The 24517-nt window shown below is 41.9% G+C and overlaps 2 protein-coding genes across 7 annotated transcripts in view; one reads left to right on the forward strand and one right to left on the reverse strand.

Annotated features, from left to right (window-relative positions):
• Positions 1-10419: 10419 nt before the first annotated feature.
• MIXL1 (Mix paired-like homeobox) lies at positions 10420-12256 on the forward strand (the record flags this gene model as incomplete). Of its 2 annotated transcripts, none has more annotated exons than XM_082393338.1 (2): positions 10420-10827; positions 11770-12256. In XM_082393338.1, the coding sequence occupies 2 exons, from the start codon at positions 10420-10422 to the stop codon at positions 12094-12096; spliced, it is 735 nt and encodes a 244-aa protein (XP_082249464.1). In that variant the 3' UTR covers positions 12097-12256. The 2 variants fall into 2 exon arrangements, with proteins under 2 accessions (XP_082249464.1, XP_082249465.1); XM_082393339.1 differs by having other exon boundaries at positions 11791-12256.
• A 100-nt stretch (positions 12257-12356) lies between these two features.
• LIN9 (lin-9 DREAM MuvB core complex component) overlaps positions 12357-24517 on the reverse strand; it is a 107893-nt gene continuing 95732 nt past the window's right edge. For all 5 annotated transcript variants that reach the window (XM_082393291.1, XM_082393293.1, XM_082393292.1 and 2 more), the window contains 4 exons: positions 24327-24452; positions 19200-19379; positions 18931-19028; positions 12357-18436 (listed from right to left, as the gene is read on the reverse strand). In XM_082393291.1, the coding sequence (XP_082249417.1) occupies positions 18331-18436; positions 18931-19028; positions 19200-19379; positions 24327-24452 (510 nt within the window). In that variant the 3' untranslated portion in view covers positions 12357-18330. The remainder of the gene's footprint in view (positions 18437-18930; positions 19029-19199; positions 19380-24326; positions 24453-24517) is intronic.

Genomic DNA, 24517 nt, shown 5'->3' on the forward strand with positions numbered 1-24517 from the left:
AGCTGTGCCCGAGGGCTCGGCTCAGACCAGATCTCACTCAGGCCCTTCCTGGAGTGAGCTAAATCACCTTCTCCTTCCACAGTCAGCGTCAGATGCTTCCAAAGTAGGGCTGGCTCCAGGAAAGCGGGGTCTTCCCAGAGCTGGAGCAATCCAGGCATTTCCCCCGGGGCATCCTCGGACATATCCTGAGTCCTTCCAAATGCAGAACACACAGGAGATTACGAGAGTTTGAGAATGATCGCTGTACAATGAATACAGATACTGTTAAAATCTGTAAGGAAAAGTGTGAAAGTCTCTCTCCCCCGTCCAACGCCACTTCCCACACAGATGGGCACACACACAGATTTTAGACTGTGATTTCTCTCCGGCGTCTGACAGATTTTATCGCGTGCTAGGCACACGGGGGCATAGTGATATCAAACAAAGAAATTATAGTCTGGCTAGGGAAACAAGGTCTGACTGCAGAAAAACTATACATGAAATTATATAAATATACGTATAGACACACACACCCATACACACGTACCTACACAGAAAAGGTTTTACCCGAAAGGGTTGATAAATGGCTGACCTCAGATAGATTTATTTATTGGGTCTTTTTTTTTTCTGTGGTTTACATTTGACTTGCAGAAACTAGGACTCACATGAATTGACTGGAGAGCCCCACACACATAACCAAGGAACGGTGGCAGCTGGGGCAGACCCGGGGGGAGGACGACTTGAACCCGGACCGGCAGGGGGTGGGGTGGGATTTGGAACAAATATCAGAAGGCGGAACCAAGTTACTCCCGAGAAGGACAGGGGTTTGAGAGATGAGGAGGGGTGGCCTGAGGGGGAGCAGACGCCCAGGCCCTGGGTTGGGTCAGCCTGGCTCTGACTCCAGCCATCTCAGGCCTCCCGGGCCTGTCCCCTCCCTGAGTCACCCTTCACCCCAGGGAGACTCGGGCAGGGAAGGCTCCGTGAGATCACATCTGCTCAGTCTCCACACGGGGCGCTCCAGGCCGGGCCGGGCCTGGTAAGCCCACCGTTAGGCCGCCCACGGGGGGCAACGTGGAGAACCGGCAACAGGCTGAGGCGGGTCTTCCTGACTCTGGAGAGTTCCCAGGGTGGGCTCCTGAGCTCAGCCTCTCCGGGAGAGGTCCCCTGTCGCCCCTCAGGAAGGGGGAGCTCCCCCAGCAGTGCACACGCCCAAGGTACTTTCGGCCCCAGTGTCCGAGGTCGGAGAGGGGCCGGCCTGAAGGGGGCTGTTTTCTTAAACCCCTGCTCAGGGACATTTTTAGGGCTGTGGCTGCAATTGGGGAGTCTCCTCCCAGACTTACAGTGGAACGGTCCTGAGCTGACCTCTGATTGGCTCTTTGCCACCAGGGTGGGCACGACTTCCAGCAACTCGTCCTCTGGGGAACACTTAGCAACAGATGAGTCAGAATTCCCACGGATGCCTCAGAACTCAACCCAGAGTCCCCAGAAACTTGCCCAGGATGATGGGGGAGAAAAAAGGTTAAGAGCTGTTTGCAGAAGCAGAGGAAGTTCCTCGAGAGCAGCGGAATGAGAGGCTTGATTTTCCCTCTCCTGGCGTATTAGCTCTTCCCCTGGAGTCCCTGGCCATGGGGGTCCCTGTCCCCAGGCTGGTACCTGGTGCTGCGGATCAAGCCTCCCTGACAGGCCTTGCTTATTCTTGCATTTGTACCTGTGTTCATGCCCTCTTCTCCCAAAGTCCTTCTCACAGCCTCCCTAAAGCCCGTCTGCCCGCCTGCAAGGCTCAGCCCGGCCACCCTTCATCCAGGAAGTGTTCCTGCACCTGCCAAGCCCAGCCTTGCCTCTCCCCCACGTCCTCTCCCTCTCCCCCCAGTACTCCCTTCATTTGATAAAGCAGCATGACCAAGCCTTCTGTGGTCGTGCAATAAACACACTGACTCAGTGGCTGCGCTTTGGGCAGCCTGGCTTGTGGCAGATTCCCCAGAGGGAAGACCCAGCTACAGATCACGATCAGCTCCGGCACCGCCCCCTTCCTCTGCTTCCAGCTCCAAACGGGGTGACTGCAGCTGGTCTTCTCTCCCCTGGGTTCATAAAGCGAGTGCCACCTCAGGTCAGCAGACCCTGCCTCTCCAAAGTGGTATTTCTGTCCTCAGCCTCAGTATCTATCTTCCGTTTCTTTCAAAAATACTGCCTATTGCTTTTAAAAACTTTTTATTCTGGAGAAATCTCAAGCATTCACAAAAGTAGAGAGAATAGCATCGTGAATGATCATGACGTAACTTCAACTGTTATCAATTCATACCCAATCTTGTTTCTTCTATATTTCCCCTCTCTTCCCTCGACCCCCAAAATAGATTATTTTGAGAGCAAAGCCCAAACATCTTATTATTTCATCTGCCAATATTTCCAGGTATCTCTAAAAGACAATGAGTCTTTTAAAAATATAACACAAAATCACCATAACTGAAGAAATATTAACAGCAATTCCCTAATATCGTATCCTATCTAACATTGAAATGTCCCACCTTGTTTTAGAAATGAATTTTTACAGATGGTTTGTTGGTATCATTCCCCAAATGTTGCATTGGGTTGATATGTCTCTTTGGTTTCTTTTGGTCTCAGGTTTTCTCTCTCTCTGCACTTTATTTGATGAAGCAGCTGTTGGTTTGTCCTGCAGAGGTTTCCACACTCTGGGTTTTGTAGAGTGTATCCCTGTGGGTGATGTGGGACCTGCTCCTGTACTTCTTTTGAACTGGTAGGGAGCTCTAACGGCTGAATGAAATTCTGGTTCTAAATTTTGGCAAGAATGATTCGTAGGTGGAGATGCGCATTTCTACAAGGACGGAGAGTTAGCAGTCATGACGATCACCGCGTAGGTCCACTATTTCATTAGAAGTTGCAAACGGGGTTATTCTAACTCTATCATTCTTTCTTCATGTATCAGCAAAACACCTCTATAAGGAGAAATTTTTCTTTGTCAAGAGTGTGTTTCCCGGGCTTCCCTGGTGGCGCAGTGGTTGAGAATCTGCCTGCCAATGCAGAAGACACGGGTTCGAGCCCTGGTCTGGGAAGATCCCACATGCCGCGGAGCAACTGGGCCCATGAGCCACAGTTACTGAGCCTGCGCGTCTGGAGCCTGTGCTCCACAACAAGAGAGGCCGCGATAGTGAGAGGCCCGCGCACCGCGATGAAGAGTGGCCCCCGCTTGCCGCAACTAGAGAAAGCCCTCGCACAGAAACGAAGACCCAAGACAGCCAAAAATTTAAAAAAAAAAAAAAAAAAAAGCACTAGATGCTCTCTTTAAAAAAAAAAAAAAAAAGAGTGTGTTTCCCTTGAGTTTCAGTCATACAGGAAAGGAAGGATAAATACTTATTTCTTTCTCTTTGTTTACCAGTCTTCAGAATAAAGGGTTTTTCCAAAGGTGACCAATTTTTGGTTTTTGTGATCATTATGAAATAAAGTTTTTTAACATACTTGATATGTTTCAATCTATTGCTTTTGTATTCTTTTTTTTTTGACTTTTTGTTTTGTTTTGTTTTTGCTTTCAGGATTTTTTTGTTTGTTTATTTACTTATTTATTTTTGGCTGTGCTGGGTCTTCGTTGCTGCGCTGGTAATTTTTCTAGTTGCAGCGAGCAGGGGCTACTCTTCGTTGCGGTGGGCAGGCTTCTCATTGCGGTGGCTTCTCTTGTTGTGGAGCATGGGCTCTAGGTGTGCAGGCTTCAGTAGTTGTGGCACGTGGGCTCAGTAGTTGTGGCACATGGGCTTAGTTGCTCCGCGGCATGTGGGATCTTCCCAGACCAGGGATTGAACCCATGTCCCCTGCATTGGCAGGAGGATTCTTAACCACTGCACCACCAGGGAAGTCCACTTTCAGGATTCTTATTGATGCTCAAACTGTCCCAATGTTTGGTCAGTAGGAGCCTATTCAGATTGTTTCTTGGGAGGGCTCCCTCAGTAGTGCTTAATAGTTTTGTCATTTTCAGATATGACTAAATATTTTAGACTCATACATTTGCTGTCTCAGGCCTAGAATGAGCCATTTCCCAATGAAGCATTTTTTTCCTTTTAATAGGAAATGGTATGTAGAGACCAAAGTCTCAGTGCTAATGAGTTTAAATAATCCCAGAATAAGAAACCCAAATTAAAAGCAGGGCCCCTTTGGCACTATGTACAAGTGATCAACCCAAGGCAAAGGCATATTTGGGGGCAATAAAAGGGAGTGGGCTGAGTCTGGGTCAATGGCTGGGGTCTCGGAGTGGTGGGTCAGCTGTGTGGGGTGGGCTTCATTCTTGCAGAATGGCCACTAGCCCAAGCAACCAGGCTGCAAAGCAAAAGGCCCAGCAGTAAGGAGATTCTCCTCATGGTACTGCAGCTCGGTGCCTGGAGCACATGAGCGCTGTCTGAAAGGAGAGGAGGTCAAGGTTACTTACTGTTCTGTCCAAAGGAGTCCGAGGGCCGGGACTGTGAAGAGGTAAATGCCCAATTGCTGGAGAGAGTGGATCTGTTTATTTAAAACAACCCTTCCTGGTGCACACTAAAATGGATTAGAATCCATTCGACGGTGCCTTATTATATCCTATATCCACCAAGAATATGTGCTTGATTGGACTAACTTTAGGTGGTATTTTACTTGCACAGATTTTTCTCATCTATTATAGGCTTATAATATATCCAGTAAATGACAATATATTGGAAATACAGACCCAATACATGCTGGGTGGGACACAGAGTCCAGAATTGATCTTAGGTTACTTTGGGTATCTGCTATCACGTAATAAATTATTTTGGGGCAGAAAAGACAGGTATTGGCAGATTCTGTATTCTCCTGACACCTCTCTCTTTACTTCTCCTGGTTCAGTTTAACTCTGTGCAAGACACGTGATATGTGCTAATTCAATACCATGCCACACCCCACAGAGAGTCAGGGAATTCTGAAGCTAAGTTTCATTACCTGCTTAGAAGAGAACAGAATGATCAAAATGAAATGGAGTTTAGTCAACTGACAATGTTGAAGAAACTCACGGTATCATAAGCAGTGTTCTCATATCATCATTTTGGAGAAACACCATTCATGAATGCTACAGGAGTACCTCACACACTGCTCAGACAAATCTATAGGAGACTGTCCAGTAGGAAAATGAGGTAATCATTTTGATGATCTAGAGTTCTGTTTAAACAATAAAAATGAGATTCTAGAATTCAAATCTAGTGTATGATTTTGTATCAACTGAATATCTCTTTGTATCTACATATAAAAATTTATCATGGGGGAGTTCCTTGGTGGCCTAGTGGTTAGGATTCCGGGCTCTCACTGCCGTGGCCCAGGTTCAATCCCTGGTCGGGGTACTGAGATCCCGCAAGCCGTGCAGCGTGGCAAAAAAAAAAAAAAAAATTATCATGGACCTAGAGATTATTATACTAAGTGAAGAAAGTCAGACAGAGAAAGACAAATATCATATGATGTTGCTTATATGTAGAATCTAAAAAAATGATATAAATGAACTTATTTACAAATCAGAAATAGACCCACAGACACAGAAAACAAACTTATGGTTACCAAAGGGGAAAGAGGGGGGAGGGATAAATTAGGAGTTTGAGATTAACATATATGCACTAATATATATAACATAGTTAACCAACAAGGTCCTCATAACTATACTCAATATTTTGTAATAACCTATCAGGGAAAAGAATCTGAAAAAGAATATATATATTGATATATACATATATTTATATATATAAAACTGAATCACTTTGCTGTACACCTGAAACTAACACAATGTAAATCAACTATACTTCAATAAAAAATATCAAATCAATTATATATTCAATTAAAAATAAATAAAACCAAAACAAAGAGGAGTATAGACAAACAGACTGTGGACAATGAAAATACGGAAAATTTCAAAACTTAAGCTACAAAATCTAGCACTTACCAAATAAAAAATTTTCAGATGAAAAAAGAAATTATCAAAGAAGAGTGATTTGCTGGATGATGATATAGAGCTTAGCTGTTAAATATGATAGCCACTAGCCACATGTGGCTAAATTTAAATCACTTAAACTGAAATAAAATTAAAAATTCAGTTCCTTGGGGGCACCAGCCCCATTTAAAGTGCTTAGTAGGCACATTGCAGAAAGAAATGTCAGACAAATGCCAGGTGTGAGGACCAAATACTCTGCTAGTTGTTTCAGTTTTTCTTTTCAAGTGTGTAGACATAAACTTGGAAAATTTATGGTTTCCTTTCTCTGAGGTTGAAATGTTCTTTTAACTTTATTGCATAGCTATGTGAATCCGGGTCGTGAAAGACATACAGAAGAGTCTTTCCTGCTCAGAGGCTTTTGGGTAAAAATCACTGAAAGAAGAAAAGGAATCATCCTTTTAAAAAACAACACGCTGGGTTCAAAATCTGTTTTGTGTTTGTTATTTGAATTTATATGACGCTGACTAAACAACTGAAAAAGCTTCTTAACATTTTATCACTTTCCTGGCACATTAATACCTTTTGGGGGTGTTGTCTCTCGATCTCTTGTAACCACTGGTTCTGAAATAAACTTCAGAAACTGAAGAGGCCTGGGCAGAAGAGGAGATGAAATCAAAGCGAGGCCAGGATCAAAGGGGCAAACAGCTCTCGGATCTTAAGGTGAAAGCAGAGCCATCGACGCCCCTCGGCTGCCTTTTCCTGGCTCTCTCTTTAATAAACACCCAGGGCTCCAGAGCCAGGCCTTAGGGCAGCGCAGAGGGGAAGAGAGTACTTAGCACTTGGAGAGGAAAGGCAGGCCTCTGTGATGTTTGGGGGAGTCAGTGACAGGAACCGTGGTGGGAAATGTGGAGGAAGCAGAACAGGATGGGGACCCCACATGGCTCCATCCTCCCCAGCCTGGGCTGTTATAGAGCCACTCTTGGCTCCAGAGAATAATGTTTTCTTTATGTGTCGCTTTTCTACTGCTTTTTTACTTGTATTTACCAGCTTTCCTTATACAGGAAGCATCTCTGAAAACTGTCTTCTATTTCACCTTGCCCTTCCTTTGTGTGTCTATTTCAATAGGCGTTACTGACAGACCAAATATAAATAATGGCCAAAAGCGCTCAGCAAATCAAGTGGTGAGGAGCAGAGCCCACGTGTCAGTGAGGGGGAATCTGACCCCTGACCTCAGTGATCCTTGTCTTCGGCTAACCCTGAACTTTGGTTTGCTATTCTGTAACTGGTAAACTGACTTGCTTTGGTAGAAGAAAGTACTTTACAGAGCTTGTTTAAAAGGTACTTAAATTTCACAGATTATCTATTTTGGGAAAGAACTTGCAATAATTAGTTTTTAAGATATTGCCAAGGATTGGGCTCTTTCCATTTTGCATTTGGAGAAACAGGTATAGAAGAATGAACAAATATTCATTGTGCATTCGCAGCAGGGTAAATGAGTAAGGAATCTAGAACTTGGATTTAGTGAAAACCACTTATGATTTTTTAGGTGTTTGTCAAGCAAAAGAGCAGCAGAAAATAACTTTAGAGTGAACGTACTCCGTAGAGACCCTGTAGAGGCTTACAGATTGCTCACCTTAGTCAATGAAAAGCCCAAGAGAACTGGGAAAACCGTTCCTACTGTGCAGTAACACCTCTTTTCAGATATATCACATTGCATTCTTTGCTTCAGTTTTAAAAAATTAGTTTTTTTTTAAATTCAGATTTTACCAGTTTTTCCACTAATGTTCTTTTTCCTTTTCCAAGGATCCAACTCAGAATACCACATTGTATTTAGTCATCAAAAAACTAGGATTTAAAAATGAACTTATAACAATAATACAGGCACATAATTAAAAAAATAATAAAGCACACCGAAGGGTATAAAATAAAGTCTCCAACTATAACACTTCACTCCAAATTCCAACCCTGGGTTTCTACTGTCTCCTCAGCGAGGTTTTTTTTTTTAGGTATATGCAAGCACACACCATTAAAACTTCATTTTAGAGCAAAAGGAGGAGAGAAGGGGAAAGGCTGAAATCTTATTTCAACATAGAGGATTATAATTCCACACAGACTCTCAGGAAAAGTCGTAAGAAGATAATGCTCATTTAGTCAGTTTGGAGGATTATCAAGCTGCAAATTGAACACTGCAATTTCTTACCACCAGTTTAAAAGACAGAAAAGACTGTCTTACATGTTTAGATTCCTTCATCAAATCGTCACCAGGCACTCCATTCGTGTCTGCAGGTCCACTTTCCTGGCAAAACTGCAAAACAGGCAGGTTCGTGGGCCCCTCACAAGTGAGCAGATAGCAGCAGAGGAACGAGGCTTGGACAAAGGACTGGGGGATTTCCACACAGGCCGGAGAATTCTGATGACTCTTGACCCCTGGGCAGAGTTTCTGGGTTGCTGGGCCATCTGGCTCTTAAACCTCAGCTGGCAGCCAGCAGCCGGCAAACCCCTGCTTTCCTTGCGTGGTTGGCCTCCTTATCTCAGAGTGACAGCAGTGGAACTCGGGGTCTGCGTGGATCTGGCTCCATCACCTCTGCCTGTGACTGGGCACCCAATGGGCCCAATGTGCCTGGAAGAGAACAACCCCGAGACTGGAGAGGGCCAGGGGGCTTCACCCTCCTCTGAGGCTGGCAGGGGAGCTCAGCAGGGGGCCTGGGGGTCATGTCTGGAGACCAGCTCGGCACAGTGCCTTTGGAGTCATTTGGGCCTCGTCTAGATGGTGGAGTGTTTCTTGATCTGTAAAACTGGGATAGGAATAGCTACTTCATAGGTACATACGTAAAGCACAGTCTAGCACAGTGACACTACAAAGATGGTTTTTGAATTAATGAAAGATTGAGGGAGCATAGTAAAATAAGAGGGTCTGACCTCCCATCCCATACATCCTCTGCCTAAAAACCCCAATGACCTGGCTAAGGAATAAAGGAGGAAGGGAGGAGAAGGGAGAAAGAGAAAGACGGGGTAAGGGGTGGGTGCAGAGGAAGCAGCGGGCTGTGAGAATGGTCGGACTGCCTACAGGAGCCTCGGGGGCTGCGCAAGGGCTCTGGGACACGGTCCCTGACCCTATCCCCCACCCCCACAGGGAGAGAATCAAGCACAGGGCTCCTCTTTGCAGCTGCCCCAAGAATCCTTTTTGCTTTGACACCTGGAAAGTCCATCCAGGACGAAAATATCCAAGCTCTTCCTGAGGCTGTCTTGCAGCATTCTAGAATGGATAGAGACAGGTGGGGACTGTAGCCTAAGAGACCCTCCCAACTCAGAGCCCTCTCTGAGTCAGTGACAGTAAATGGCCCTGGTGAAATCAGGGCTCAGGTTCTGGGAGCAAGAAGACCCAGGCCTTTGGGCTCCTCTCCTGAGGACGTGCACTCTGGTGGAGCGGTTCCCATACTGGACCATGAGTTTCTATAAAGTGAATTCAGTGGCATCCAATTCAACAGATGTTAATTGGTGCCTTATGCATAGCGCCTTATGCATAGTAGATGTACAAAGCAGACACTCAGACCTGAACGAGAGAAGTGGTTCCTGTTAAGACTTTACAATCTAGGAGGGGAAGCAGATACATAAACCATAACCACAGTACAAATCAGGGTAAAACGGGAACCTTAAATGAGGACCAAAGGGCAGAGGCAAGAGAGAGTGGAAACTTGGTGGTGCCCCTTTCATCTCCTCCCTTCCAGCTCAGACGCGTCTTGAGCATTGTTGGGTATCTCCAGAAAGGCCAGATCAGGAGTCAATAAATGAGTCTAGAAAGGCACATTCTCAACCCTGCTGTGCCTAGGGTACCCTTATTCCTAGGTCTACAGGGACATTCCAGACAAAAGGTCTCCTCCCCTCCAAGGTGAGTTTACTGCCTCTCTTTGAGGTCTCTTTATCTGCACCCCCTTCTTCTGATTCAGGATTTGTTAGGGAGGCTTGCGGAGGACAGGGGCTGGGCTGTTTGACCAACCTGGTACAGGGTCTAGCACATAGCAGGGGGGGGTAAATAAATACCTTTGATGACGACAGACGGGGCAGCGGGCAAGGCTCACTGACCTGGCCATGCGAGAGAGAGGCGGCCCCCGGCCCTCGCCGCCCTGAGCGGGTGACCCGACCCCAGAGGAGGGCGGTTCCGCCCGCACTCCGCCCACGCACTCGAGGGGCCCCTAGCCGCCGCGCTCCCGGGGCAGACCTGCTCTGGGGGATGTGGATTGCGGTGGCGGTGGCGGGGCTGGCGGGGCGGATGAACGGGGGAGGGGTCGGAGGGGGCCCAGGCCCAAGTTCACGCCTCCCTCCCTCCATCCCACGGGCAGCGGAAGCGATTATTCCCCACCGGCGTCTGGCGGGGCGGGGGGCGGGATCGCACCCCGAAGAGACACGGGCGTCCACCCCTTTGATCGCGCCGCCACACCGGGCCCCCTCCCTCGGCCCCGGGGCCGGTATAACTAGAGGCCGTGCCCCTCCCGGCGGCTCACTGGGGTCCGGCAGCGATGGCCGCAGCTGAGCCCAGCCAGCTCCAGTTCGGGGAGATCGCCGCGCCCCCCGCCTACCGGCCCGCCCACTCCGGCGGGGCGTTCCTACCGCCCCCGAACCCCGCCGCTGCTCTGCTCCCCGCGCGTCCCTCGGGCCCCGGTCCGGAGCGCGGCGCCCCAGTGGCCTTCGCCGGCTTTCTCGGGAGGGGTCCCGGGCCCGCGGCGCCGCCCTCCGCCGCCCTGGGCCCGCCTGCGCCCCCTAAAGGCGCGGCCGTCCCGTCGGCGTCGCAGCGCCGAAAGCGCACGTCGTTCAGACCCGAGCAGCTGCAGCTGCTGGAGCTCGTCTTCCGCCGGACCATGTACCCCGACATCCACCTGCGTGAGCGCCTGGCCGCGCTCACTTTGCTCCCGGAGTCCAGGATCCAGGTGAGCGGCCGCGGCGGGCCGGCACGTTCTCCGGTGCCACTTGCTTGACGTTGGGCAAGTTCCTTCCCTTGAGCCTCGGTGTCCTAGGCTGTAAAACCAGTACCTGTTGCCTACGGTGATTGTGAGGCTTAAATGAAATAATTCAGCCGCACGCTCAGTGACTTCTGCCTCTCATTGCTGAGGATAATAAGGGCCCCTCCGAGGAGGCTAGCTGGTGTCTTGAAATGGTCAGAAAGTAAATCCTCAGCAGGAAGGTAATAGGAAGTATTTTCACACTTTTTCCTTATCCAGGAAGAAGGGACAGATGAGGCACAGTTGGTGTTTCCTCCTGCTGGCTCACCAAGTTGCCCCCCTGGGCCCCTAGGCCACTTTCTTGGCAGGTATTGGGTCTGCAATGTGGGTTGTAAAGGATGTAGTGTCTTGGGGTAAAGCCTGAAGCATATGGAGCTTCTCGTCACAGTCTGAAAAATCTAGCGCAAGGTGCGTTTGTTGCCTAAAGTAATAAGGACAGGTTCCTCGGTATTTGTGGGGAAATAGTGAGCTGAAAAATTTATTCATATAAATGAATGAAGTCCACTGGGCAAAATGCCTCCTTAAATAATTTGACAAGGGAGTACACTTTCAAAAACTAATTTTCCAAATTCTTTTAAGGGCTATCATCTTTAAGCATAGTAGCATTTTTTCCCTAAAATTCATAAGTGCTGCTATTTCTGTAGCCTCATTTTTCATTGCAGATGTCCCTATATAAAGTATAGCTAGAACTAGGTATTATTCCAATTTTGCATCTGGGAATGGTGAGGCCGAGAAAGCTAGGTGCTCTGATTTGTGAAGTGTTCTGTGAAAACCATAAGGTTTGGGAGCAGGGAGCCAGGGCATGTTAAACTGGAACTTATTATGAACTATGAAGGTGTAATAGTAGCATGAGGACCCAACCAAAAGCAGTTTCTCTCTCCCCCCTTCCAGGTGTGGTTCCAGAACAGGCGCGCCAAGTCGCGTCGTCAGAGCGGGAAATCCTTTCAGTCTTCAGCCAGGCCAGAGCTTTTCCTCCACCACGCTGCTTGTGAAACTGAAGCAGAATATTTGAAGCCCCAGCTGCCTCTGGAGGTAGATGTGAACTGCCTGCCGGATCCCAACAAGGTTGGAGGAGACATCTCCGACCCTAGCTCCCAAGCTCAGAATTTTGAAACCTTTTCTCCTCTCTCTGAAGACATTGGTTCAAAGCTGGACTCATGGGAGGAACACATCTTTTCTGCCTTTGGTAACTCTTGAGGAGTCTGAGAGAATTCAGGATAAGGTCAGAGGAACCATGACTGACAGCCAGGGAGACACACATCAGAATACCATCCTTTCTGGCTTCCATGTTAAGGACTCATCCATGTTAACCTTGGTAGTGGTTTTGGGTCATCTCTCACCTGTGAAGCTTCTTCCCCTTTTGCCCATGAACTTTTGCCCATGGCCTGTTCTTTCTTCATAGTACACACCCCCTAGGAGTTCTGGCATTTTTTACCAGTGCATCTCCAAATCTGCACTTTCATTTTGGTCTGCATACCTGCTCCTTCCTACCAGTCCTGTTGTTATTTTTTCGAACTAGTTTTTCAGAACTCACTATCTTCACAAGAACTCCTTGGTTCGACTCAGTTTCCCCTTGTGCTTAACAGCTGCTGTCTTCATATGGCTCCTCCAAGGCTTATACCCTTAGACTCATGTTAACCCAGCTCCTTCAATCCTCATCCTATCATCAAGATTTACTACTTTTTAAATTTGGCCTGACATCTTTATGCTCATTCGTAGCTCCAGTGATCCTGCATCCAGATTATTCAAGAGCCCCCTGCCTCAAGTTTCTCCGCTTTTAAAAAACTACTCTCTAGAAATCTGTAGTAGCCTCCAATTGCTACCAAATTATAAAAACGTTTTGGTTACCCTTCCAGATAACTGACATTGATAGCCTACAGGACAATTATGTGCATCTTCTTAGGGTCACCCATCCACAATATATGCCTCTGTCTCAAAGCCACTCCTTTCAGTTTTAGAACCAAATGAATAACCTCTCTTTCAAAACACTCTAGACCTCCCTCTTTCTGAAGGCTGTAACTTTTTCTAATCCTCATTTTGTACCTGTTACTTCAATCACTGCAGCATTACCCTTAGCACTTGTTATTGTACTTCTGTGCAACTTCAGTTTATTATTATTAAATGTTTTCCACAAATGTTTCATTGTAATTCTATTTAAATGAGTTCTGTCCTTTAGATAGCACTTAGTACAGCGCTTCACTCCATAACTGCTCAGTACATATTTTGTGGTCATGAGAAACATTTCTAAAAGGAAAGTTTCTGAAAATGTAGTTTATAAAGCCAGTAATCATGGTATCAGCAGGCCACTGTGCTGAGAAATTTAACTTGGTTAAAAGTCTATCCAGCTTGTTCAAAGTTTAGTAACATGAGTCTTCTGGTTTCAGGAGATTTCTCTTTCCCAATTTATATGGTAAGAATGTATGTAAATTACTAAGTTAGCCCAAGATAAATTATTGCTTCGAGATTTTAAGGGTTTTCAAACTCCTAAGGACAAAAGGAAACTTTGTATATGAGATAATCATAGGTGAGGTTTCTTTGTAAACTGTGCTTTGGAGGAAGCTCATGAGAAGCCATGGCTGGTGCCAGGACTCAGGTTTGTCTTTTTTTTTTTTTTAATGGAATTTTTTTTCTTTTGGCCATACCACGTGACTTGCAAGATCTTAGTTCCCCGACCAGGGATTGAACCCGGGCCCTTGGCAGTGAAAGTGCGGAGTCCTAACCACTGGACCGCCAGGGAATTCCCCAGGACTCAGGTCTTGATGATTACTAGAAGAGTCAGAGCTATGCTGAATGCCTCAGAGATCATACATGCCAGTTACCCTGATTTTCATAGAGGTGTTAAATGGCTTGCACTTTTCAGAGTAGCAAATCCACTATTAAAAGCAACCAGGACATAGTTCAGGCTTTAGTAGCAGACTTGCCTTCTGAACCCTTAGAAGCTGTCTGAAACCAAAAATTAAATGATAAACATTAGCTCTTACCATTTTCAGTGCTTGTTATGTGCCAAACATCGTGCTCGGGGCCTGCCCTGGGGGTGGCCAGGAAATCTCACAATCACAGAGCGCTTCCTTCGCATTTAGACTTGTGACAAGGCCAAATGAGATGATATACATTCACAACTGAGAGACATACAATAACTAACTTACAGTCCAGTCCCCTGCCGGGGAGAGACGCCCACTGGGGGAAGCGCAGGGCAGGGCCCTGTCCGCCCCAAAGCTCGGGTCTGCGGCCAAGTGGGTGCACGTCGCCTCCTGTCCGCGTCTGTTTCCCCACTTGTACCAGAAAATACTACAGTACTGCACCATCTCTGGACGGCTGAATCTGAAGATGTGGAACCACAGACACGGAGGAACTACATGTAGGAGGGCTGACTGTAAAGTTACACGGGGATTTCCCACGGCAGGGAGGGTTGGCCCCTAAACGCCCTCCCCACACCATGTTCAAGGGTCAACTGTGTATCAGTCTTTTCCTTTATTGTTAGCACGTTGCGCGTCCAGTTGAAGACATCTTTCCTGCTCCTGGATTATAAAGGTATTTTCCTGGGTTGTCGTCCTACAGTGGCCGTTCACGTTTAGGCTTTCAGTCCACCTGGACTTGACTTTTGAATATGGTGTGAGGTGGGGGGCAAGTCTCATCTGTCTGTCAAACTGTCCCAGCACCAGATTAACTTTTCAGTTACATCAGCAACTAATTGCTTTATTTTAAAAAGTAATAGAAACACTCCTAAAGTTAGTGAAGTACAAACCACTTCTTTCTTATCTGTAGGCAATTTGAAGATTTTTGTTGGTTTTTTTTGTTGTTGTAAGGGAAAGAAACCATTATAAAAAACCATTTACACTACTTTATTTCACTTAAACATTCGTGTGTCAGGATATTTTTATTTTATCGTAAATGATTACTTAAATCACTGGCATAAACATTCCTGAATTTTGAATCACTTTAATTATAAATACTAAATACAAAATTTAAAAAGCTAGAAAGACAATTTCAACACATTTTACATGAAAAACTTAAAACATTCGGTCTTTATTTTCTTTCCATTCTTACTTTTCCTGGATATTCTCAAATAAAAATAAGCAAATGACTTTAAAAAAAAAACAAAACTTGCAGTCCACTAAGGATCACATTTAAAGGAAACCTGGTAATTAGCTTATTAACTTTATCATTGCATTTACATTGTGTTATGTTCTGTTTTCCCCAGTGAAGAGTTTAGAAGATCTACAAATATTTAAATATTGCCACAATTTTTAATGTGGGATCCTCTAAGAACAGTGATCTGTACCCCTTTCAAACTCTTAGGAGACACTAACTGCTAAATGTATTTATTATAGGCACTATATGTTTAATCCTCACAACTGTCATATAAGGTAGGGACTATTATTGTTTTAAAGATTACGAATTTTAAGTAGTGGTTGACAAATCACATAGCTAATAAATGACGGCCAGGACTCAAATCTAGGACTAACTCAGTCCACCATTTATTCACCACCATATAATGCCTGCTATGTTAGCCTGGCCTTTTTAGTTAGGACTAATGATAACGTGACAGGTTTAAAGGCAACTCCTTAAGCAGAATTTGTACACCCAAGTGAGTACTGTCTCATCTTTCAAAGCAATCATCATGGAGGACCATACTTTTACTCCAGTGACACTAATGTTGCTTAGAGCTCTTTTGAAACTCTTATTTGTTCATTTGTTCCACAAATATTTGGTGCCTATAAAAGGTACTTTATCAGGCCCTGGAAATAAAATGGTAAGCAAAACCAGCAACGGTCCCTCCCCTCATGGACCAAAGAGGCCAGTATGTAGACAAAAGAAGAAATATAAAATTGCAAATGTGACAAAGTGCTGGAAGGAGGGGTACACGAAGACCTGGAGATGATGTGTTGTGGTCAAAGAAAGCTTCCCTGAGAAAGTGATGCTGATGGTAAGATCTGTAGGATGATCAGGAGTTACCAAGGTAAAAGGAGAGGGAACACAGAGGTCACTGAGTGTGCAAAGGCCTTGTGGGGTAAGGAGCAGGATGGAGAAATTGTAGGGGAGGCTAGGTCATGCCTGGCTGTGTAAGTCTTGTAAGAGAGTTCTGAAATTGTCCCGAGAGCCGTAAGACTTCAGATGGGGATAACATGACCAGTCCTGCGTTCTAAGAATATCGCTCTGGCTGCATCTGAGGAGAGCTGAGTGGATACTGGGAGATAAGTTAGGAAATGACTGCTGTGTTCCAGGCTAGTGATGATGGCAGCTGGGCTAAGAGTACTGGTGATAGTGTAGATGGAGAAAAGTGCATGAATTCAAGGGAAAAATTTTAATTGGCAAGTTTTTTTGTAGATTCTCAATGGTAGCAAGTGAATCTGATTTTTGGAACTAACAGTAATTCAGAACCAAATCTACGTAACACCTGATATGCTTGCTTGCTCGCTCAATCTGGCTTTGATAGTTTTCTTTAGAGCTCCAAAAATGTGTTAAGCAGTGGCAGCATCATTTAAATGAATGTACAGCTGACCCCAAGTGACTACTTTGAATTGTATAGATTCCTTCTTCCTTACACAAAAATAAAATTCAAATATATTCTTAGGCACAGTTCTTGCCATCAACACATGATGGCACTGAAAGATACGGACAATGCTTAATTAAATATGTGCAAAACCAGGTATAATTTATTTTATTATTTTTTTAACACCTTTATTGGAGTATAATTGCTTTACAATGACGAGGTATAATTTAAGTGTGACAAGTTAGCCTTAAGAAATGTAAAAGAAAAAATGAAAAAAATGCTTACCTAAGTCTAGGCAGAATATATTAAAAAATAAACCCTTCTCTAGGTCTATAGTAAGCCAAGTAACTTACTTGCTTAGTGTTTTCCACAGTGATTACTCAGTGATGGGAAAAAAAACCCCTAATGATATTTTAATTCAAAATGACTTGGTAATTAATCTGTACCGTTTTTCCTAAAAATATAATTTAGTGGAAATGATAATTTTTAAAAACTTTTTAAATAGAAGGAATACTTATCAACTTGTATTAATTAAATGAAAATGTAGATCATATTAATTTTCATAGATCAATTTATTTAGAATTACAAATATTAAGAATAAAAGATTTATGCATTTCTTAATTAACATAACAGTTTAGCTAAATATAAACTCTGCACTAAAGTTCTGCAGTGGCACAATACCAACAAAGAATATGGAAGCATTTTTAAACTATACAAAAATTTCAAATGGAAAATAATCTTGTTTCAATTTTATTATACATTAACATATAAAAAGTCTCATTTTATGAGACATCTAAAAGAATCAAAGCCACTTCTACAGCTATATCTTAAACTCCAAATCTGAAAACAATTTATTTTATTTTGACTTTATAATATTCTATATTAAAACAGAGAAAATTCCAAATACACACTTTTTACAAGATTAACATCTTAGGCAGGGTTTTCCTTAAAAAACCAAAAACCAAAAAAGCCCATAACCAAATACAAACCTTTTTCTCCATTTCCTAGCACTGGCTATTATATTTGTTTTCCTTATAAAATCTTTTTACTTTAAAAATTGTGTAACTGTTGGATTTTAACCAGTAATCTGGTTCAAAAGCTGTGCAAATAAACAAAAAATATGAAAATAGTGTGTTATCAGTCTTTTTTTTTTTTTTAAATAAATCCCATAACAATAGCACATCTTCCCCTGAATTGATGGGAAGAGACATGCCAAATTCATTTGCTGAAATTAAGCATCTTGCAGTAATGTTTCTTTCCTGCTCCTTCATTTTCTTTCAACAGACAAACAACAAAGGTTTCTTTTATAAATTATGATAAATTAAAATATTTATTATTATAAAATGATCTATAGAACCATGTCACATTGCAAGTATATATCATATATACTTGTAAAGTCCATATTTCCCACCTATATTCCAGTGGCTTCCTAAAAATGAGGACTTCCCATATCTCATGATGTTATCTTTTGAAGACTGAGGTGGTGATCAACTAAATGAACTGGAGTTGTAATTTTCTAGATGGAATTTCCACATTGCCATGCATAATGCACAAAAAGACCATGTTTCTTCACGTTCTCCACTGCAGTAGTTGTCTGCATGGGTTGGGTTGAATTCATGCACGTTAAAAAGATGGTCAACATATTCTTCCGTGAAATTATATTATGTTCAGACATTTTCAGTTTAAAAGTACTTGCTAATAAACATATGTAACATAAGCAGTGCTACTGCAGCTGAATAATAAAAGAAAAATAAATATAATGCTGGTCAGCAATGCTGGTTTAAGAAGCAGTACAGTATATTAAAATGCCTTATTTGGAGATTTAAATTTCCCTTGTTTTCCAGCAGTTAGGTTTATTTGGTGTTGGAAGCCTATATAAAGGAAGAGAACTTCTCAAAAACAATGTCCTATGCAGTTGGAATAATTAAATCTTCTATTCAGTCTCTGTTGGTGTTATTTGCTGCAAAGGCATGTAAGTTTCCCATCTGGCTCAGGCCGCTCTGAATATGTGCAACATGAATTTCTACATTATTCTGAAAGCAACTAAAGAAAGAAGAAACATGGTTAACTACATTATCTCACAAAATGAAGAAAAACAATTTTTAAAAAAGGCAGAGCTGAATTGCAGTTAGGAAATAGCTAAGATAATGACCCCAGGTAAGTAAGAAATCTTCCCTTTACATTAGCCATAATTCTACTTCAGTAGTAATTGAAAAAGTATATTTGAAAGAAGCAAAGAAGCCACGGGAGTACTGGAAAGAGAGGACGAATCTCTCTTTGGGGAAGACTTCTAAGTTGAAATCCATGCTAAATCCAAACCTAAATATTATATGTCTTCTGATTCCTTTATATAAAAAAATCCATCTGAAAATTCTACTCTGTCAATAGACTGGATATAACCGAAAAGCTCGTTTACAATTTATTTAAAGGATAAAAATCATATGAATACTTCATAAATATGCAAAAGTCTTAAAGCTTATACTGGAAATCACTATGAATTTAATATAAAAATAATTAGAATACATCTAATGAATTACCTGATATTAGAAGCATCTATTGTACTCTTGATATCATTTAATGAATCTGTAAGTGATTTAAATTCAAAGGAATTCAGGTCTCCTCCTTCTGCCAGACACTAAAGGAAAAAATATTTCAAAATTTAATTGAATTATAGTTCAGATACAGACCAACACTCTGCTCTAATATACAGTTTAATTTTTTAGCAACAAATTAGCATAGTTTGTTTAGGTGTCAAAATTAAGAAAATATTCTTAATATTTTCTCCGAAAAGTTCTCCGAAATTTACCTTAATTTGTAATAAAATAGCTGTAAGCCTGGAGATTAAGTCTGTCAGATTTTCATTTTCAACACAGGGCTGTCCTGTTGAGGAATTTGCATGCCGAACAATTTCCTGTGCTTCTTCCTCACACCTTCGTCTCATATCTGTCGGCTGATCTGCAGGCTGGAGCCCTTGGTCTGGAGCAAGCTGAACACAGATAATTAAAACATAAGATGTACATTCCTAAGGCCATGATAATTTCTGTGTGTTTGTGCCCTGTTTTCAGGTTAGGATTTTTATAAATCTAGCATTTATAACAAAAATGATGCTCACTCTTACCTTAGAAGTTTTTTCTCCTCTAACTGTATTTTTTTTCTGATTTGTTTTATATTTTTGGTAACTTTTAATTTTGAGACACTTTAAAACTTCTAAAAAAGAATAGAACAGGGCTTCCCTGGTGGCGCAGTGGTTGAGAGTCTGCCTGCCAATGCAGGGGACACGGGTTCGAGCCCTGGTCCAGGAAGATCCCACATGCCGCGGAGCAACTACGCCTGTGCTCCACAACTGCTGAGCCTGTGCTCTGGAGCCTGTGAGCCACAACTACTGAGCCTGCGCGTCTGGAGCCCATGCTCCGCAACAGGAGAGGCCGCGATGGTGAGAGGCCCGCGCACCGCGATGAAGAGTGGCCCCCGCTCGCCGCAACTAGAGAAAGCCCTCGCACAGAAACGAAGACCCAACACAGCCAAAAATAAATAAATAAAAAAAAAAAAAAAAAAAAAAGAATAGAACAAAAAACTCTGGATAACCTTTTACCCAGATTCACTAACTGCTTATGGTTTACTGTTTGACTTAAACATTTGATCTTTCTCTGCCTGTATATAATTTTTTTTCTCTTAACTATTTGAGAATAAGTTGCAAACACTGTGCCTCTTTACCCCTGAATACTCCAGTTTGTATTTCCTAAGTCCAAGGATATTCTCTTACATAACCACAGTGCAGGGATCACAATCAGGAATCCAGCACTATTTATAATGCCATTTTCTAACAGTCTGTATTCAGATTTCATCAACTGTCCCAACACATAGCTAGTTTTCCCCCTGAAAACATTTGGTTGTCCTGTCTCTCTAGACTCCTTTACTCTGGAACAGTTCCTCGGTCTTTCATGACCTTGATATTTTTGAACAGCACCAGCCAATTATTTTGCATAATATCCCTCAATGTGGGTTTGTCTGTTTCCTTTTGATTAGACTAAGGTTACACACCTTTGGCAGGAACACCACAAAAGTGATGCTGAGTTCTTCTCAGTGCATTGTGATCAGGAGGCGCGTGATGTTTATCTGGCCCAGTACTGCTGATGTTATCTTTGATCACCTCGGTTAAGGTAGCTATGTGCCTCCTAATCATCCCAGAGAGCTTCCTTGATCATTCTCAGAGCAGCACACTGCTCCACCATGGGATGTGCCATAGGTTATTTAGCCAACTCCCTATGTATGGGCATTTAGGTTTTTTCTAATATTTTGCGATTATCAGTAACACTGCAGTGAACAACCTTGTCTTCTAATAACTTAAAAGTTTTTTTTAAATGGAAGTATACATAAACATATAAAAGGATACAAATCCTAAAGTGTATGGGTTAATGAATTTTCACAGATCAAACATGAGAAATCAGCATCGAGATTAAAATGGAACATTACCAGCCCCTCAGAGACCAATTGTCACCTCCCAGTATAATACTCCAAGGGTAACCACCATCCTGACTTCCAGTATCATATGTTGGCTTTTTCTGGCTTTTGACCTTTACATAAATGGAATCATGCATTATATAGTCTTTTGTGTCTGATTTTATCTGTTCAATATTTACATATGAACAAATATGTTCACATATTTATGAGTTCATCCATGGTGTTGTGAGTAGTTGAGTCCATTCATTCATTTTTTTTTAATTTCTAAGATTTTTTTTTGATGTGGACCATTTTTTTAAAGAAGTCTTTATTGAATCTGTTACTGTATTGCTTCAGTTTTATGTTTTGGTTTTTTGGCTGCAAGGCATGTGGGATCTTAGCTCCCTGACCAGGGATCGAACCTGCACCCCCTGCACTGGAAGGCAAAGTCTTAACCACTGGACCGCCAGGGAAGTCCCAGAGTTCATTCATTCTTATTGCTGAGAATTCCATTGTATATTATATGACAGTTTACTGATTCATTCTAGTATTGATGGGTATTTGGGTAATTTCTAATTATTAGCTATAATGAACAGTGATGCTATGTATGTTCTAGTGTATATCTTTCGGTAAATACATGTTCACATATATTTGGTATATATTTAGAAGTAGACTTACTTGTTCTTATTTTACAATCGATATTGTACTTCCATAAGAGCTTTGTGAAAATTACATCGTTTTACTCCATTAGGAAATGAGCCTATCACATACGGCCTTGCGTACATAACGAGATACAGAAAGACTGGTGAGCAATCCACTTCTGCATGCTTTGTTACATGTTATCTTGGACTGCCTGGTTTGCACCTCTTGTGGATGGTCGCTAGTCCACGGGGAGAGCTCTGTTTGCTAGCACAACACATGTTGCTATGTAGATAAATGACAATTACCCGGAAAATAAAAATGAATGATAATGGATGGCTAAAGGAATGAGCAAAATATACTCAGAGTTTAGTTACAGGTAATCACAGTTCATGTCCCTCAGTCCTATTCAAGTGGATTGATAACATCACCAATGGCAGATCTTTGGGACTTAACTATGAGGCTAGCGTCATAAAAAACTGTTTAAGAATCTCATATCACAAATAGAGATGGCTTTAAATAAACCCATGCACTTATGGTCAATTAATTTACAACAAAGAGGCAAGAATATACAATCGAGAAAAGGCAGTCTCTTCAATAAATGGTGCTGGGAAAAATGGACAGCTACATGTAAAATAACGAAATTAGAACATTCTCTAACACCATATACAAAAATGGATTAAAGACCTAAATGTAAGACCAGATACTATAAAACTCCTAGAGGAAAACATAGGCAGAACACTCTTTGACATAAATTGCAGCAATATTTTTTTGGATCCGGCTCCTAGAGTAATGGAAACAAAAGCAAAATAAACAAATGGGACCTAATTAAACTTAAAAGCTTTTGCACAGCAAAAGAAACTAAATAAAACAAAAAGACAACCTACTGAATGGGAGAAAATATTTGCAATCGATCCAACCAACAAGGGATTAATTTCCGAAATATACAAACAGCTTATATAGCTCAATATCAAAAAAACAAACAACCCAATAAAAACATGGGCAGAAGATCTAAAGAGACATTTCCCCAAAGACAACATTCAGATGGCCAACAGGAACATGAAAAGATGCTCCACATCTCTAATTATTAGAGAAATGCAAATCAAAACTACAATGAGGTATCACCTCACACTGGTCAGAATGGCCATCATCAAAAATTCTATAAATAATAAATGCTGGAGAGGGTGTGGAGAAAGGGGTACCCTCAGACACTGTTGGTGGGAATATAAGTTGGTACAGCCAGTATGGAGAATGGTATGGAGGTTCCTTAGAAAACTAAAAATAGAGTTACCATTATTATCCAGCAATTATCCAGCAATCCCACTCCTGGGCATATATCCAGAAAAGATGAAAACTCTAATTCAAAAAGATACATGCACCCCAATGTTCACAGCAGCACTATTTACAACAGCCAAGACATGGAAACAACCTAAATGTCCATCAACAGATGAATGGATAAAGAAGATGTGGTATAATATAAGAAAAAAACAAAACAGAACAAAACAAGAAGATGTGGTACATACATACAATGGAATATAACTCAGCCATAAAAAAGAATGCAATAATGCCATTTGCAGCAACATGGATGGACCTAGAGATAATCATAAGTGAAGTAAGTCAGACAGATAAAGACAAAGATCATATGATATCACTTAAACATGGAATCTAAAAAAATGATACCAAAAAAAGATTAAAAAATGATATAAATAAACTTATTTACAAAACAGAAATAGACTCACAGACACAGAAAAGGGGACATATAAAGGGTTACCAAAGGGTTTCCCAAGGGGCGGGGGAAGGATAAATTAGGAATTTGGGATTAATAGATATACACTACCATATATAAAACAGATAAACAGTAAGGACCTACTGTATAGCACAGGGAACTATATTCAATATCTTGTAATAACCTATAATGGAAAAGAATCTGAAAAAGTATATAATTATATATATAATATATATATAAAATTCAGAAACATATATATATATGTATCTGAATTACTTTGCTGTACACCTGAAACACTGTAAATCAACTATACTTGAAAAAAAAAATAAGAGTGGCTTTACTGGAAATATACAGCCTCTAAGAAAGCAAATGCAGGAGCACACTAAACTCATCACAATCATTTAATTCTTACCTTTTAGTAAGAAACTCAAATTTTAGGTGAACCTGTTGAACCACCTTCATATATATATATAATTATATGTGCATGATAATGATAACAATAATGATAATTCACAAATAACCCTATAATCTATGTGACTGAAGTTCAAGAATCTATAGTTCTAATGTAAAGTTTATTTTTTAAATTTTTATTTATTTTTTAAATTGTTTTGGCCACGCCGCATGGCTTGCGGGATCTTAGTTCCCTGACCAGGGATTGAACCTGGGCCCTCGGCAGTGAAAGCACGGAGTCTGAACCAGGGAATTCCCAAATATAAAGTTTAAAAAGGAACAAACAAAATTATATACACAGCATGATCATAACTTTGTGAGAAAAAGCATGTATGGTAAAAAAAAAAAAAAATTAGGAGGAAGTAAAGCAAAATACAGTCTTTGGGGTAGTGGAATTAAAAGAAATTATTTTTCTGGATGTTTCTAAATTTTTGGAGAGCTATAATATAATCATTTGTAATTCAAACAAACAAAAAACCAACAGAATTGATAGCTCACTGTGTATAAAGCACTCTTCAATACTGATGCTGTAAGGAATAGAAATATATATAAAATATGGTTCTGCTAAAGGATGTTGGCTTAATTTGGATTTTCTGAAATGTGATGGTAACAGTATTAAGCTTCAGATAAGAGTGGAGGTCACAGTCCCCTCAAGGGAAATTCATACAAATTACCTACCTCATAGCAGTACTGTTGAACTTTATGCAAAACTTTGTTTAGGTCCTTGTTCAGTTGTTCAAGCTCTAGAACAATCGTTGCATATCTCCGCTGAAATTCAATGCCAATGGGCATGGAATATGATTTCTGAGAAGAAAAAAAAAAGTCAGATTTTGATAAATTTTTTTTTTAACAATGTGATTTCAATTTCT

The sequence above is a fragment of the Balaenoptera borealis genome (assembly GCF_965194805.1).
Source record: "Balaenoptera borealis genome assembly, chromosome: 1".
Taxonomy (NCBI): domain Eukaryota; kingdom Metazoa; phylum Chordata; class Mammalia; order Artiodactyla; family Balaenopteridae; genus Balaenoptera; species Balaenoptera borealis.